The sequence below is a fragment of the Coturnix japonica genome, chromosome 2 (genome assembly GCF_054131305.1).
Source record: "Coturnix japonica strain WE chromosome 2, WE-NBRP24, whole genome shotgun sequence".
In the NCBI taxonomy this organism is placed as follows: Eukaryota; Metazoa; Chordata; class Aves; order Galliformes; family Phasianidae; genus Coturnix; species Coturnix japonica.
In genome coordinates, this window is record NC_140664.1 from 136,370,036 (window position 1) to 136,388,589 (window position 18,554).

Below are 18,554 nucleotides of genomic sequence, written 5' to 3' on the forward strand. Positions count from 1 at the left end.
ATATAAAGACAAAAAGAAAAGCTTCTTAACAATGAAGCATATGATCACTGGCCTGCAGCTCAAACTCTTGGTTTTCCTTCTTTCCTCCCCTTCCTTTCTTTCTTCCTTCCTTGTTCTAGCGTCATATTTCTCCTATAAATATCATGTTTTTACAAAAAACTGTTAAAAAACCTTGAAAACTCATCTATTCCTACAATATTTGCCCCCATTTTTTTTTTCTTCCCTTTCAAAAAAGTTCCAGGATGAAGTACTTTTTAATCAGTCATCTGCATAACAGAATTGTCTCTGAAATGGAAAAGCTCTTTTTAAAGCAGGATTTAGTGTTTCTCTTTCCTCTCAAATCTTGAGTTCATTAGCTTAGCTTTTCACAAGGGGAGATGACAGCAGCATGAGTACCAGATAGAAAATTTCTCTGTAACTTAATGACAGGTTTTGAATTTGGATTAGAAGGTATTTTTCTCAAAATCAGCCTTTTCTACTGAGGTTTGCTGACTATTTTTTTTAAAAAGAATGAGTAATTACAAGAGAGATTTTATTTAGATCGAAGAATTCCAATCATATGTTTTGAGCTGTGATATTGATTTAAAAAAACGATGTTTTTTAATGATGCTCAGGTGCTTCCATTCTACAACACATCAATTTCTATTAACGATTCAGGGAATAATAATAATTAAAAAAAGCAATGTTATTTTCACTTGCATCCTGGATATTCATTGATAAGTTTGGGAACCAAAATCATTGATGAAAAAGAAACTGCTACTATCACCACTGAGGACTTGTTCCTAAGTGTCAGAGAACAATGATGTGTACATAGAACAACAGAAGTAACAGGGCATGTCCAATTATTTTATTTTAATTTCTACAATTTCAGCTCATATCATCCTAGAATTTATCCCACATGTTTCTGGAAGCCATTTTATATCATCCTAAAACCAGTGCCTAATACTACAGTGGGGAGTCCTATCTAATGGATTCATCTGTTTAATACAGAATGAAGCCTTATGGACATATATGACCCCAGTACTTAGATAATTAAATAAGCAGAATGGATCACTGGTTCAGTTCAGAGATCTCCTAAATGATGTTGGAATCTCCCTGAACCTCAAAGCCATAGGCATACCAGAGAGTGAAATTTCTGAGAGTTTGTCCAGTGAGGACCTGGTTAAGGACTGAATAAAACCTTCAAGATTTGGCATTTAGAGAAAACTTATTCTTAAAAGAAGGAGGATGTGAACAGGATGTCATGTGGCTTTCCGTATTTATTCTGTCTCTTTGGTTTTCAGATCAAATTTTCGGTTTGCATGGGTAAGACTAGCTTTCCTAGCAGTCAGCACCACAAATTAGCAGAGGAGAAAATCTCCCACTCTTCTCTCTTTCTTATTCTTGGATTCTTTAAATTGTTTTTCATAAATTCTCAGGGATGGTTCAGCTAATAAAGCACTTTGCTTTCCACTCAGGTGAAAGGTTGACTGAAGAGGAAGTTGATAAGCTAATGGCTGGCCAGGAAGATGCCAATGGTTGTATCAACTATGAAGGTAGGTATGACTGTTCCAGTCTGAGCAGTGGTCATGTACTTGAAGGCTTTTGTACAATTTTTTTCTGTGAAGGCTTAAATCCAAGGAAGATCTTACTCCCAAAAATCAGAATGTCGTTTTCCAAATTTGAGACAAATCAAATTATCTTGATATAACCAATACAAGTAAACTTGTTTTACTCTTTTTTTTTCTACCTGAACCCAACATCTCTTTGTCCTCTAAAAACAAGATAAAGATCTCTTTTGAGAGCTCCTTACAGAAAATCACTAGATTTTCTTTCAAAAATCCAACAAAATATGTTTTCCTTAGGATCCTCTTTCATCCTTTGACCTAAGAATTCTACAAGACATTCCGAAGACTTCCCTGTTTATTCCATTGTTGGTAGACAGCCAGAAAAAAAGAGATTTGGTCCTGAGTAAATGGACTGTGTTTCTCCCACTCATCTTGCCAGCCTATATGCTTCAACCTTCAGTAAAACAGTGTTTTAGTAGAGATCAAAGACATGCTACTGTGCACATTTGAGTCCTTTTCTGAAGGTTAACTGGTGGCTGTTGTATTATTTTGGTGACTTAACTGGTCTATAATCCTCACTGAGTCTTTTATGAATATTCTGGCTGGTAGACTTTTCTGACTCACAAATGCTAGTGATCTGACCTCAGGGAAATCTTTCTTGTAAGGAGCCAGTAAACAGAAATTTGTAGATTTAGACAGCCCAAATGTCTCGTGAACTTACAGTAAACTCAGAGAAATTACTAGGAAGGAAAAAGATATTTTCTTGCTGCAATGAATTTCTCCTTTCCATTTTGAATTGTAGAGTCATGACCGCTTCTTAATGATGGGTGATTTTTTATTTATTTATTTATTTATTTTAATGGAGAAAAATGAAACCCAAAGCCTTCCATTAAAAAACAAACAACAACAACAAAAACCAATAACTTAACTTGGATTTGACACATCTTGTCTGTTTTTAAATCTGAATTCACCAAAGAGATATAGTCATGACACCTGGCTAGGTGATCTGCTGTGGATCCTGGAGGTTTAGTCCAGAGGTTCTTTTAGTTCCTCTACCTGAATCCTAAAGCACTGAAACCTTACATAATAATGACCCAGAGTTTCTCATGGTTGTATACTTTGGAAAGGCAGTTTCATTTGGTAGCCAGGGGTAAGGGATTAAGCAAGCTATAGACTGACTAATATTGGTGTTATTTCCACTGGCCAGCCAGACTCCTGGCTACCTTGCACTGTAATATATATTATCTTAAGGATTTACAACTCATTTAGCACCAGGGCATCTGGAATCTCATTTACAAAGTGATATAGCGTTCATTACATCAGAGGAAGCAAGAGGAATTAATTTAAATAACAATTAAGATGAAATATGTGGGACCTTACTGAGTTTAATGTAGGAGAATTGATAAATGATCCTTCCCTTTCTCTTCTTTTCAGCTTTTGTGAAACATATCATGGCTAACTGAACACCAGGTAAGTCTCTTCTGTCCTCTTAGAATATCTTATTATTTTAGTTAGGACATCTGAGATAGGCAAGGCCTGGGGAATATATACGGGAATGGTTGGCCAACCTTGTGATTCTATGATTCTATGTTATGTTTGGGGTATGTGAAAGCAAATTGATTGGTTTTCCAAGAAAAGAGCTTTGTCCAACATATCTTCTGACTTTATTCAGTAATGTCTCTAAACCGCAGTGCCTTTTAGGGAATCTCAGTCTCGCCATTGCAAATGAGTTGAAATTCATTTCCAGTATTGCCTCATCATCTTGTTTATAATTTATTTATTTATTGGGGGGTGGAGGGTGGGGGGTGTGTGGGGGGGGTGGTATTCCTGTAAAATGTGCCAGCTGGATAGAACTGGCATTTGTCACTATTTACCTTGGGTCAGCTCTTGAGGAAGGTCTGATCTGACAGTTAACCAACTCCATCTATTTTGCAAAGTATCTGATAGATTGGGAAAGGCAGTGGCTTCCTTCAGATTCGTTCTGGGTTATTTTTCTTCTTCTTTGGTTTATTTTTCTACTCAGTCCTGACCAGACCTGGCTTTGTTTTGCTTTTGGGGCTGACATTATCCCAGCCCACTGAGACCTGTCTGCCATGTGGTGACTTTTCATTATGCACTCTGGCACCCTGGGGAGTGAGTTGAGTAGGAGTTAAATCCAAGACTTAGGGACTTCTGTTCCAAGATATGATTGACCAAAATGTAAACTGTCTTAAAAGCTGACCACTTTTCCTTATTGCGGTCCATTTGCCTTACTTGCAGGCTTTCTGTTCTCTGAACATGCACACATTTTTCCAACACTGGCTCCCAGTTTTGAATTCCAAAGATCTGGACTGGGCCTACAGCCATATTGGGTATTCCTACAGCATTATCCAGGCTTGTTGTTTAGAGATGTTTTCAGTTCTTATTCCTTTCCTAAATCCACTGCCATGGGAAATTCTCCTTCTGATGCCCTAAGTCCTTCTAATCACCTAAAAGATGGAGATAGCCACTTAAGAAGACAAGTGAGTGTGGGTAAGCTGTAAAGCTGGCAAGAGGCTGTTTCTTGTCTTATGATGGGTTTAAAAAGGGAGCTGAGAGCTCCCTGGCTCACAGAGAGCCAACAACTGATTTGTCAATAATGGATCTTTCAGGGGTGGCATCTTCAATTTCTTGCAGTGCTGCTGTTGGCACGTTTAGGGGAAAAGAACTGCAGTCTTTACTCTTAAAAGGCTGACCTTTGCCATAGAGCACACAACAAACAAATTCCCAAACTCTGGATTTGAACTCAATGGGAATCTGGATCACATTCCAAAAATAAAGTAGTGCCTCATATTTCTAGGTCATTTCCATATACCGGTGGAAGTCTTGATCTGTATCCTAATACAGGAGCTGAATTATATCTTTCCCTCTATTTTCTGAGCATAACGATTGTGACAACACAGTTTACTTCCATACAATCAATAAAAATACCCTAGTTTCAACATGTAACCTCAAGTAGCAGAGATATACAGTTCACAGGGGCTCATCAGTGTCCCACACATAAGATCTTGGTAGTACTTGAGATGTTCCTAGTGTCTCAAATACGGTCTCACAGATATGATGCAGAGCCTGCAGAAGCCCTGTATCTCTGGTACTCTGGAATATCTCAAGTATCTTTAGGTGCCAGTATGTCAGGGAGTGGATTTTACCCCATGTCTTGAACTTGTGTGACCACAGGAGAAATGCTAGAGTGCATATGTGTTTGGCTGACATAATATTCCTTGGCTCCCATCAGAGCAAGATGCTTACATGAAAGCTGGGCATCTCAGTTTCGAAATGTAAAGGAGGTCAAGTCTGATGGAGCATGCAAAGTGACAAATTTCACTCAAATAAGGGATATAAATAGAGTCCAAATGCCAGTGCAAAGTGGGAAAAATCTCCATGAACACCAAGTTCTGTGCTATCTGCACAGGGATGTTCTCAACAGAAGGAGAAACTGCAGCAGCTCAATAACTGGAGATTTTATTATTATTATTATTATTATTATTATTATTATTATTATTATTATTTAATAATATTATTATAATAATAAACATAAATATTTAAAATATAAATTTAATTTTTTATTTAAAATTTAAAATATATTTAAAATATTTAAAATAAAAATAAATGTTATTATTACAATAATGAATTATATAATAATTTAATAATATTATTAAATTATAATTTTTATTTTTACTTCTTAAAGCTGGGCCTTTACCCTAGTCTAGCCATGGCATGGCTCTATCACCCTTTTATATCACTGCTTACTACATTTTGTCCACCATTTGTATGTTGAGTGTAAGATTGTAGGGTTCAGATGGAGTCTAAGCATTTTTTGTCTTTTTGCATGAAATCTGATGTCACTTGGGATCTTCATAGGGCCTCACTGACCCTAGGATGAGTATTCTATTTGGATAACTGGGACTGATTCTTGATGGTATTGTTTATTTCTGCCTTCTTCCTCTAATGTTTAACAATTATTTTTAGGACAAGACAGGCGTGGAGAAGCCCAGAATGTGGCCTTGGATTTTGATTTATGTGATGTCTTCTCATTTTTCAGCCCAGATTCCCACTACAGAGCTTTAAAACATACCACCCCTGGAGTTATTTGGATAAATGTTTATTGTTTGTTTTGTCTTGTTTCCTCATGGGAAGAAAACAGGAAACTGAACAAACAGAACCAGAACCATGAATACCTGGGCTTTTGTAAATGCAATAAGAGAAAAGAAACTAAGCCAACTGCATGAATCTCATGTGTGCAAGGAATATTCTTAGTCTTTGGTGAAAAACAGCAAAAATAGAATTCCCAGCAATCAGCAACAAATGCAAGATTGTTTTATATGTTTCTCAGCTTTGGAAGACACCACCTTTAACATGTGAGATGTAAAGGATGAAAAACACAAAACAAAGGCTTTACTGCTAGAATGCATCTCTTTTTCTGTGTTCTCCATAAGGATATGTTCTCATTTTAACAGTCTGTTTTATGAAACAAATGAAATGTTTTTCCCAATGAAGACTTTGAAATTGTTCCATTATGCATTTCTTGGTCCTGTTTTTCTTGCAGTAAAACATGGGATTCTTTGTCTCTTGGTTTCATTGTGTCTGTGTAAATGATGGGGAAATGGGAAATAAATGCTTTACCTTAATAGTGAGAAAGGAAAGCTGGGGAGGATGAAAAAGCACAGATTGAGGTGCCTCATTTTCTGAGGAAAAAAGATCATTCAAGCACTACATCCTTTGGTGGGGAAAAAGAAGATAGAAGCTGATACATCTCGTTAGGTGATACAAAAAGAAATCTAAGTGAACAGTACTCCATTTAAGCAAGAGACACTGTGGACAAAAAGGACAACTTAGAAACTTAGTGGAGAAAGGACTGTTATTGGAACACTATCATACCAGAGTACTGGTATTCTGTAGATTGATATTATACAGTGATATTATACTGCTTAGAAATGACAGCATGGGTCATCTCTATGAAGAAGAGCTGCCATCGAGGAGAGAACACAGAACAATCAAACTACACCAATATACCAGCTGTAACAAAATGTACCATTGAGTAATCACAAGAGAAAATCACCAGTTATAGAAATAATGTAAGCTGATAGCAATAACAGTTAAATGCTAAAGGAAATTTAGAATGATAATGGAGATGGAGGAGAAGAAATTCAAAAACATATTATATTATATCCAGCCTGGCTTAACTGAGCATGAAGATGCAATAAAAAAACACCACTGTGCATGACTGATTATGGAGAATCTCTGGAGCATCAGTCATGAACAGAGAAATGCATTGAAAAGGCCACAGATGAGCTCATGAGAGCAATAACTAGATCTTCACTAGCATGCAGAAATCAGACACCAGAGATAGCCACCACCAATGAGCCATCTCCTCAGGGCAGCCCTTTGGGGATATCCCTTTCTTTTCTCACTGTCTCCTGGCAGTTCCTAAGTCCTAGTTTGTCTTGGGGCAAACACTATTCCAAAAACGTCTTGCATTTGCTCTCATAGTAGACCCTAATGATAGCTTATTTTTGTTTTGAATTAAAGGAACGCAGCAGCTGAAATATGTAATTCTGCCTTTCCTGCTGGTGTAGGGTATCACCTGGAAATGTTTCCCATCTCCTGCAAGGGATACATCCAGTAGAAAAAACACTTGAGTTCTGGGACTTGTGTGCTTAACAGCATTATGAGAGCTTGGTGAAAACTCTGCTAGCAGGTACCGTTATAAATTTATTGGCTCGTTATGACTCTCTCCTCTTGTTCTTCCATACTTTGTTTTACAGTCACTAAAACTCAACTCCCAGCTGGGCTATTTTCATTAGACAGAGTCCCATACCACCTATTCCAGGCCCAGACCTGTGAAAAGGTGTCAATGTCAAAACAAGTGTGTTTGTTCTGAATTCTCTCCAGAGAGGTGAAATTACTACATCAGGTGCAGTTCAGGTGTGGTATACAAATCCTAATTTCTCCATTGAGCCATCAACTGCTTTATTTCTCAGCTACTAAACACAGTGCAACCAGCTTATCTGCCTCCCAGACCCCCAGGAAACAGACACCTTGAGGTATTACACTGAAATCTTGCAGAATGTTTCACCTTACACTCCCAAAATAACATCTGTTCACATCCACAGATGCAAGTGAGCTTTTTGTCAGGGTAAGGGGGTGAATTTCACCCATACAAGAGACAATACTTGTGCAGTTGGTGCTCCTGTCTGTCCTATGTTTGTGTTGTATTCAATGGTTATCTTACCAGCACAGGTGGCATCTGTACAGCAAGGCTTACACATTATTAGGTATTATTACTTTGTGTTGACCCACAGAGTCACAAGATTCCAGCTTTTGGGAGTACGTGCGGCTCTCAGGTATTCCAGGAAGACTTTAAGGGCTGCTAGTGTTCAAAATGGGTGAACAAGTCCTGTGATGGAGCAACAAGAGACGTGAAGACCATCAAGCTAAGCATCCATTTGAGTTAAAGTGCACCATGCAAGCATACTAGGGAAGAGAACTGCCAAAGTGCAGCACAGGAGGCAAGCAAGGCTTACTAGCAGCAGAACAGAGTAAAATAACAGCTGATATTTCACCCCAAGAGCACTGGCAGGGCTCCTCATGGAAGGAAACACAGGTCAGCCCAAGGTGCATAAGCAAAGCTGTGTGTGGGCGAAGGCTGGATCAGTGCCTATTGCCTTCTGTGTCTCAGGACATGCTATCACTGGATTTTGTTTTCAGAAGCATGAGATTCACACACAAGCTAACCGGAATAAATAAGCAATGTTTCTTTCCCCTTCCCTTCTTCTTCTCCTCTCAACCCCTAACCTTGAATTAAGAAAAATAACCTATCTGGAGAATTATTTTTTATTATTATTATTTTTCTAAATGTGGCCAGGAGACATGCCAAGTTTCTTGAAGATCTTTTTATAGCAGTAGCATCTGGCTCTCTGGGAGTCTCCGTAGGGAGTTCTCTTGGTGACTTTACATCTGCTGTGGTTAAGCAGCTAATGGACTGGCTGTCTGGGCTGCTCCCTGCTCCACTGATTTCTTAGTACCATGTTTTGGTTGTTTAAGGAGCTTGAGCCTATTGACTCCTTGCCAGAATTACATCGTACATTCCAGCAGCAACTTGCATTGCAACACCCAGTCATGCAGAAGGGGTTTCAGATGGAGTAAGGATATTGGCTGGCATTTCATCACTCTTTCCTTGAACTCACACAAGCCTGGATCAGAGCACAGTATTAAGCGTGGTGGTTATTGATCAGGAAGCCGAAGAGAAAGCAAATCCTGTAATACTTTTTCAATGATGCCAACAAGCTAATAAACAAATTAATGCATCAGAAGTTTCATCTGGGGACTCAATCAAAAATACCCTGCCCCCTAGTGATGTGATGCAGCTCAATTTTATTCTATTTTTTGCCATGTTCAACACTCTCTAAATCATTTTTAACATAGATAATTACTACTTTGTGGTGAAAAATCAAAATGCCCCATCTGTAGAATTTTAAAGTGAAACAGTTTTACGTTTTCAACATTATTTTTTGTGTGACCCAGATTTTTACTTTGTCCAAATGTTGTGAAAACTACACCTCATTTTAAGCACAAATTTCCTGCGTAATAATGTCATTGCCCAAAGACAGTGCAATTTTTTTTTTTTTCCTGGCATTTTATCCAGGGTTCAGTTTTCACAGTTGATCTATTTGATTTTCATAGATTTGTTCTTCATTGCCACTAAGAAACACTTTTCTCTTCCCCAAGAATAAAATGACCCCAAACAACTGCTTCAGGAAGAGGCTTGTTGAACTTGGCTTAACTAGAGGTGTGCTTTGTCATTTGAAATGTTCTAGATCATTCCCACTGGTTCTAGCTGTTGCTTAGATATAAATGCATATCTTCTGAATATTTTGATTTGATCTGTTATAGATAAATCATAGAATCACAGAATCACAGAATGGCTTGGGTTGAAAGGGACATCAAGGATCATGAAGCTCCATCCCTTCTGCCACAGGTAGGGCCACCAACCTCCTTATCTAACACCAGACCAGGCTGACCAGGGTCCCATCCAACCTGGCCTTGAATACCTCCAGGGATGGGGCATCCACAGCCTCTCTGGGCAGCTGTTCCAGCACCTCAACACTCTCATAGTAAAGAACTTCCCCCTGAAATCCAACCTGAATCTTCCCTCCCTCAACTTAAAACCAGTTCCCCTCATCCTGCTGCTATCCACAGTCTATGAGACTCCTTTTGGTCAATTTGTAAGCCTGGTTAATTGCTCAAAGAGAGAAATTATTTCCTCATAGACCTTTCATAACACCTTCACACCACTTCACCCCCTTCTCACTCAAGTTAGGATAATAGGTTTCTTTATTTGATTGTTGTAGCAGCATTTTTGTAAGAGTAATGATGTGAAAATATCTGCAGTTTCAAATTTACAAGTAGATTTAATATCCAACATCATACTACTAACCTTAAGTATATGTGCATGTATGCCTAGTCTTGTAGCTACATAGCACAATGTAGACCACATGATCTTAAAATACACCAAATGCCTTGTGATAGAACATATAGTTATTGATTCTTCCAGTTTCATTTAACATGAAAAATTCTTTGGATTTCCTGAAGTTTGCTATGTAGCCTGTGTTCTTCTATCCTTCTTCTCACACTTATCCAGCAATGTCTCTGAAATATGTCAAAAGTCCAGCAGAACAGTAAAATGAATGTTTTCATTTATAAACCCAAAAGTGCCAGTTTTCTGTATTAGCTGTACTATGAATTCCTTCGTTTTCCTGTAATAAAAGTGTCACGGGAGAGTTATGATGTATGCCAAACATAAAAGACAGGAGAAATGAAGAAAGAAAAGTACAGATGTGTGTAGGTAGATCTATATTGAACTGAGGTAAAGACATGTCATTTGGGGCAGTGCTAGCATTTGAAGCTGGATTTCTGTTCCTACCAGATGGAACCCATGGGTGTACGGGAGTACGTGCAAAAAACAACAGTCTCTCATGATGTGGTTTGACACTTCTGCAAAGAAGTTTCTTGTTTGATAATACTCAGATTTTGGGAGCCTAGTAACAGATTAAAAAATAACACAAAGGAATACAATAATCATGCAACACAGAGTACTCCAGTATAAACTCCTTGTGTGTCTTCAATTCTGCTCAAAACTTCTGAAAAAGTTCACAAAACCATAAAGTTGGAAGGAGCCTGTAAGGATCGTTGAGTCCAACCCCTGGCTCCACACAAAACCACCCAAAAATCAGATCACATGACTGAGAGTTTTGTCCAAATGCTTCTTGAAGTCCACTAATCTCAGTGCCACGACCTTTTGTTAGCCTGCATTCCAGAAGGCACCTCTTGTTCATAGGTCATCTCTCTTCACATTTGACCCGTCCTTCAGACCTTCAGTCTGTGTGGGGATTCACCTGTGCACAGAACAAATTCAGTATTAATAGGAATAGATCAGACATAGGGAAGCACCAGCCAGAAGAAATAAGAATACATTCTCATTATAGAGAAATTGAAAAAGGTAAATTTTAAGACAAAAAGGAGCCACTCTTAGGTCTGTGGTACAGTCTGGAGGCTACTGTCCTGATCTATAGACATATCCTGAATCCATCCCTGATCCCATCAAAGGAAAGGGAAGGGAGGGGAAGGGAAGGGAGGGGAAGGGAAGGGAGGGGAAGGGAGGGGAAGGGAAGGGAAGGGAAGGGAAGGGAAGGGAAGGGAAGGGAAGGGAAGGGAAGGGAAGGGAAGGGAAGGGAAGGGAAGGGAAGGGAAGGGAAGGGAAGGGAAGGGAAGGGAAGGGAAGGGAAGGGAAGGGAAGGGAAGGGAAGGGAAGGGAAGGGAGAAAAAAAGTGTGATACCAAAGATGCATCAACTTATCTATGCTCACCAACTTGAAAGCTTAGAGAGTGATGCTGATCACTTTGACTTTGAGGAGCTAATTATCTGATGATGCTTAGTCATACCTTCTTCCTACTGAACTGCCGGTGTTTTAGCACATAACCCAGCAATGAACCCTTTTCAGAAAGAAGAAAAAAAGCAAACAAAACCACCTTTAATCAAGTTAACTCAGCCAGAGAAAACATTCTTCAGAAGGGACTGAGCTCATGAGCAGTTCTTCTCCACTGCTGTTTGTAAATGAGCTAGTTTGCAAGCAACGGGAACAAAGATATTTGGGATGTGCCAGTGAATTTCAAGAATACATAAACATTCACAGAGTTAACTTCATGCAAAACCTATCTCTGAGAATCAAGCATTTCTTGAATGGAAATGTTCATGGTGTGTAGAAAACAATATGATTATCTTTTGAACTTCCTCAAGTCCATCTCACATCTCTGTGCTGTTAGTGGGGTTCTGACATGATATTGCTGAATTTAATTGCCGTGTGTTGAGTCCACAGCCATCTCCCCAAGAAACACATATGCATATGTTTTTAAAGTGCACAAATAGTTCAAGACTATAAGACCCCCAAAAGAATTTACAGCACAGGGCCTTTCCCAGATCCCAAATATATAACATCTCTAATATTCCCACAAGCAAAAGCCCTGTAGGTTGCTAAGGTGTTCTGCTGACTTTTTGGCCTTGTGAACATGGTACAAGATACTGAGGGCCTAGTGTGGTCTTTCCTGCTGAGGGGAAACTGGGTCTTGGAAGTGTGTCTCCTTATGTCAGTGTGTGTGAGGCCCAAGTTTAAAAGGCAAATTTTACAGCAATGTTACAACTATTTGCATAAAAGTGGATCTTCAGATAAGTTGAGTAGCCCTGGGATAATGCAGTAAGACTGTATTCAGCCTGTTGCCTGTGGGAATTTCTGGAGTGAAAGCAGTAGGAATATGAAGTTAACAAAATGTAGGCAGACATCTACAGAGACATCATGGCAGTGGGCTGCAGAGATCTGCCTTTCTCCAGTCTTCTTGAAAGACTTACTTATTTATCTTCTTCAGTTCAGCAATCTTCTCCAAAAGACCATGAAGGATCCCTTTTCTTTGTCTATAAAATGGAGTTTCATGCATTTTAGAAAAAAAAAGGAAAGTAGAGAGAGAAAAATGATGAATGCATATGAGAGGCAACCAGTAAAGATAAAATATTTCATTGCTAATTTCCAGTACCACATGCACGATAGGCAAATCCCAAAATGAACAAAAGCAACTTCTGACCGTCGTGAATTTCTATTAATTTTTAAATTCCTAATAATCATGATTCTTGGCAAGGATTGCAGCCATTGACTGGGACCACAGTGTACTTGATGCTAGACTGACAGAACAAAGATGGCTTCTTCACAGAGATATTTACAGTCTAGTTTCTTTCAAAACTATTATTTTCATCTGAATGCATGTTTATGGTGTTTATCCAGTGATTCATGGTACTGTCACACAGAAAAGCGAGCAACTGACAAAAATACAACACTTTAAGCAGCAGAAACGTGTGCAGGAACTGCATGAAAAATGACCGAGGAGAATTCTTCAAAGTGAAGTCCAAGTTTCCACGGCTATTTGTGTCTAAGCTGTTAATGACAAATGGCAGAGCAGAACATGGATGAATTCTAGTGTGAGAAAAGTTCTCAAAAGCTCCCCATAAGCCGGAGTTTTGCTTTCTGGAACTTCTCATTGCATCTCTCCTGTACTCACATTGCAGCTGACTTACACTGTCACATAGGGCTCTGCAGCTAAGTGTGGGCACATAGGCCAAGAAATAATTCCATCACTCAAGGAAACGTTGCATGAAAGGCTAAAAAGTGCACAGTCTTCAAATAGATATTCAAAGTCCTTGTTTAGAAGCATTCCCAGGGGACAGCGTTATTCCTCTGAAGCACTCTGATGTAAACCCATAGATTGGGATGCTATCTCTTAGACAAATAGAGCCTGTACCACAGGCTCAGTACCACACAGACTGCAGAGGTTTTCAGGCTTGGTTCAAATGAAATAATGGAGAATTTCACCCTCCAGAATAAGCATGACCACTGGGCTAAAGGGATTTGCGTTATACTCAGAACTGGTGAGATAAATTGCTTCACTTTTCTCTCTTTATATAAGCTGCTTGATAGCACAAATAGGTGAGACCATTGCTTGGTGCAGCTGTGCCAGCAGGAGATGTGAGAGTAATCACATAAGAAAAAATGATTTGTATTTTTCTAAATTGGTAAGAAATCCAGACCAGAGGATATTTTATTCCCATTAATTATATCACATGTAACCAGGATGGCATTGCATCCCTCCCCCTGTAGGGAATGGGAAAGGTTTGCATCAGGTACCCTGTTACTACATGGTAGACCTTTCCAGCACATTAATTCAGTGATGACTTCACAAGAGATGTGATGTATCTCTGTGTTGTGGTCTGTGCCTCTCTTCAAACTAAGACATGCAGGAATGAGAGTTTGTTGATAACTACTACAAGCATGATTACAGGGCACAAATCAACATGTGATCATATGTGTGTGTGTGTACCCCATCAGTCTCTCTACTATGTTGGTAAGAGATGGCAGAGCCAACAGTGGTATATGATCCCCAAAGTACCTTCTGAACAAGATCTGCTTTCTGAAAACCAGCGTGGCAAAACAGGTTTTAGGAAGTAATCAGCCCAGCCACAGTGCTCAGCAAAGCAAGAGCTTTGCATCTCAGGCCTCTTTTCCCATTTCATACAGTTGATCTGTACCAAAGGTGGTCCTAGGACCTCCCTCCTTCAAAAGTGAAGGTGTTTGGCCAAAAGAAGGCAGATGGGTCTCGGGGAAGGCTACATATTTAGGGATGGAAAACCTAAAAATAAAAATAAATAAATAAATAAATAAATACCAATCGAAATAATTTATCTGTAATTTGTAAGGGCTCATCTGTTCCAGAAACTGCTCTGGGGAAAGACTGCTCTGGAGGTATCACAGAGCGGTGTTTAGCTGTGATAAGGAGCCTGAGATTCTCTTTTTCTCCATCCTTTTCTCTTTTCCTGACTGTTGCAAAAGCAGATTTCCCAGATGGGAAGGAAGAGTGAACTCCAATCAGACACAGATAATCCATAAACTAACAAAACTTCAGAAAGACAAGGAGTGTCTAGAGACAGGGCAGCACTGACAAAGACAAGAGATCTGAAGACATCCAAAAATGTTCCACCACCCCCTTTCAGTGCCACCATAAAACATATGTTGGCTCCATTTTGGCTAAGTTTGTTTTTGACAATGCAAGATATTCAGATTGTCCCCAGCCTGCCTGGACTGGACATTGCATGAACAAAAGGCAGCCCCTCCTTCTCCTCCCCAGGGCGTGAGCTCTCTCACAAATCCCTCCAGGAGTAAAAGGAGCAAACAAAAAAGAACCATAGAATCATAGATTCATAGAATGGCATGGGTTGGAAGGGACACCAAGGATCAACAAGCTCCAACCCCCCTGCCAAAGGCAGGGCCACCATCCTCCACATTTAATACTAGACAAGAAGAGAAAACAAAAGGAAAAACAAAAAGGAAAAAGAAAGCTTGCCTTGCCTTGCTTTGCATTCCCTCGCCTCACCTCCTCTTCCTTTCCTTCCATTCCCTCTCCTTTCCTTTTAGAATTGAGCACATACTGAGTGGTTACCTGGACTGTGATTAAGAATCAGATGCCATAAGAATCCATTCCTACCTATGAAGTCTTCCAAAGGCTTCATCTCAGTGATACAAATAAAAATCCAAATATACACCATTATTGACTTAGTAACAAGTGTAAATTAGTGCAATTGAAAATTCTGACTTCTTACTGGCTTTCATATAGGGACTATGTTGATAAAGGTCTGAGGGAATGTGAGATGGACATTTTGTACTGGAAACCAGTTTATAGTCATGTCCTCCATTGCCATATTCTTTCCAAGTATGCTTCTTTCTTCAACTCACATCTCTGAGTTTCATTAGATGCTGGTTGATTTAAAGGCTTGATAATTGTTCAGTGACTCCCAATTATCTGCCTCTGGGCAATGAAAGATGCAGACAGGAATTGTAATCAGCACCTTGCAAACAATCAGGTGAGCGACAGGGATGCAATGAGAATCACTGAAGGACTGCTCTGCCAGCTAAACCTGCAGCAATGAATCTCCCCCTGCAACACATGTGGCAGTTTCTGAGAATAATATCCCTTAATACTCTGCAGATTTCATTTGTCAGATCTGATATGGGATTGCAAAATAAAGAATAGATTTCTTTGGACAGAATCCTGCAGAACAGCAGGACGTGATATCTTCCATGAAGTATTTGCTGGGGAATTTCCACGACTAAGTGTCAACATTTCCACCTGAGCTGATAGCTTGAATGTTTTCTTACTGTTGTCTGAGAAGCAGTCAATACAGTTAATAAACTGGAGTCTGATTCTTCTCATCTTAAAGTCTGTGCTGAAGGTAGACCTGATTAGTTATTCCCTCCAATCCTTACTTTGCTCTGCTGCTAAAGAGAAGAGAGACTAGCTCAGCTGTGCGTATTGACACTGCAGGCATGAGGGCTCCATTCACCGTCTGCTGCTATTTGAGGGCTTAATATGGGCATGTTTATCCCCCAAAAGCCAGGTGGGTTTGGCAGCTGGCATTGATCTGCATTGCAGAAAGCCATGGGTAGCAGCCAGAAGTTATTTACATCTAGCTCATGCTGACCTCTTACATTGCTTTCTCCCTCATGTTTTTGTGGTTCTGCAGGCTGGGTTGTATCCCTGGTAGGACATGGGATGATGAAATTCCTTTCTTCTGCCATTGCACCATGTTGTCACAGCTTCTCTCAGCTCTTTGACCCCACAAACAAGGCAGAGCTGCGTGGTTACGTATAAATAGCAGAAATGATATGCTGAATCTCTCCAAACTGCTGAGCCATTTCCACTGCCTTTGGCCACCCAGCGCTTACCTACTTGACCTCTGAAAAACCCCCGTGTCTGAGCATGCCAGTACTTTCTCAGTCTTATTTGGCTTGTTTCCAGAAATAACTCTGCTATTTTACTCTGCTTTTAAAAATAAATGCATAAATAAATAAATAAAACATGTACCGAAGGCTAAAATTGTTTTAGGTACACACTCGTATATATCCACGTTAATACGCATATTCAGTACAATCTGTAAAAAGGCCAATTTGTCAATAGGAAGAAAGTCATTCAGAAATGTGAGAGAGCAGGAGATGTACAAATCCTCCATTCTTTAGCTCTGAATGAAATAACCAGCTCTTTCATGAGTTCAGATGTACAGTGTGTTGCTTTGGTGGAGTTCACCCCCTTTGCTCATTGAACTTTTCTGCTTTCTCCAGAAGGAACTAAGAGGGAAAGGATGGAATGGAATGAGGTTGGCAGGCATGAATCTCAATTCATATTTGAGAGCCCATTCATTTTAATGTAATTGGCATATAAGTGTATTTTTCTGCAGATCCCTAGACTTTTCAGTTTGCCATAGGGCTGCAGGGTAGCATTATCTACAGACAGTGTTGTAACTTCTTGTGGAGGCTGGAGCATTTATTGCAGCAAAGCACTGCCTTCTCCTTGTTCCTTAGTATTTATAGGTGGTTGTGATGCTGTAAAAAAAGGTTTATAGTTAGTAACTTCAGACTGCTAAAAGCAATCTGCCTTCATCTGATTCACTTCATCCTAAGAGATATCCAGATACGGTTCAAATAAATCACTAGAAGGGAGACTGGAGGGTAGGGGCTGGTAGTTGAGAAAGGCAAGCGAAGGAAAGCTTTGTCATTGTCTCCAGAGAGCAGAGATCTGTGCCTGCCTCTCCACTCCCCTGTGAGGAGCTGCAGATGGTGGAATCAGGCGCTGTATCTGTCTCATATATCAACGGCCTCCTCAGCTGTTGATATACCCCTTGTCCTCAGACCCTTTCCTATCTCTGCAGCCCTTATTTGGACACCCTCTAGCAGCTTTATGCCCCTACGCTGTGGCATTCAATTTGTACCCACTGCTTGAAGTGAGTCCACAGCACAGAGCAGAGGGGACAGTCCCTAAAGCATACCAGGAGATGGGGGTCCTTTTGGCTTTAGGGCACACTGCTGGCTCACATCCAATGTGAATCATAGGATCACCATGGTTGGAAAAGACCTCCAAGATCATCCAGTCCAACCATCCACCTAAACCTCAGTTCCACTTCTGTGGGGCTGCTCTTCAGCCTCTCATACCTCTACATGCAGAGCCAGGGCTGCCCTGTTTCAGGTTGTAAAATCCAGCACTTGCTCTTGTTAAACTTCATGCAGTTGGTGATTGCTCAGCCCTCCAGTCCACCAGGATGTCTTTGCAAGGTCTTTCTACAACCTCTCCCATTTTAGTGTTGAAGGCAGAAGGATGAGATAAAGCAGGCATGGTTGAGACTGGTTATAAGGAGTAGTTTTTTATTGTGATGAGCATAGCCCAGTGGTGGAACAGGCTATATTAGAAGGTTGTGCAATCTCTATCCATTGTTGTTTTCAAGACCAGACTGAATAAAACAACCTGTCCTATTCGAGAGCTGACCCCACCTTGAGCTGAAGGCTTAGAGAACTCCTGAAGTGAAGTAGGATCACAAACAACCTTGATGTTTATGCTCTCACTGTAGTAGCCTTGAGTGACTTCTGCGGTCTGATGGACCCTTTCAGTTGTCTTTCTCTCACTTGATCTTCCTTTGCTGTGTCTCCTTGCCCTTTGGAATATATAGAACACTCAAAGCTCAGAATGGGTAGCTCCTTTTCAAAGAGGCCATTGCTGTCCTCTCAACCTCTGCCATCAGCTCTGGTTTAGAGTCTGTGGTACTGATGTCTGCAGAGAGGTGTATTTGTGGAGAAGAGCTGTGCTTTGGATTTCACAGCTGCACCAGTTAGTGAGTGGGGAGGATGAGGAGAAATGTTGTACAGATTTCTTGTGGTTTGTTACTTTGGGTTTTTCAGGGAAAAAAATGGAGGAAAAAGAAAAAAAAGAGAAAACCTCACAGTTGTATATTTATCCTGAAACCACTAAATTCAAGCCTGGAAGTGTATTAGGCCATTTCAATGCACACAGGAAAGCTATTGTTGAACGAAATTATTCCTTGGTTTTACTACTGTAATATAGGGGCATG

General features: G+C 40.0%; 1 protein-coding gene across 1 annotated transcript in view; it reads left to right on the plus strand.

The window, feature by feature from the left end:
- The window catches only part of MYL3 (myosin light chain 3), a 33,868-nt gene extending 27,736 nt beyond the window's left edge, over positions 1-6,132 (plus strand). Inside the window, exons 5-7 of the mRNA XM_015852988.2 lie at positions 1,458-1,535; positions 2,982-3,017; positions 5,535-6,132. Coding sequence (XP_015708474.1) covers positions 1,458-1,535; positions 2,982-3,010 — 107 coding nt within the window. The 3' untranslated portion in view covers positions 3,011-3,017; positions 5,535-6,132. The remainder of the gene's footprint in view (positions 1-1,457; positions 1,536-2,981; positions 3,018-5,534) is intronic.
- The last annotated feature ends 12,422 nt before the right edge of the window (positions 6,133-18,554 follow it).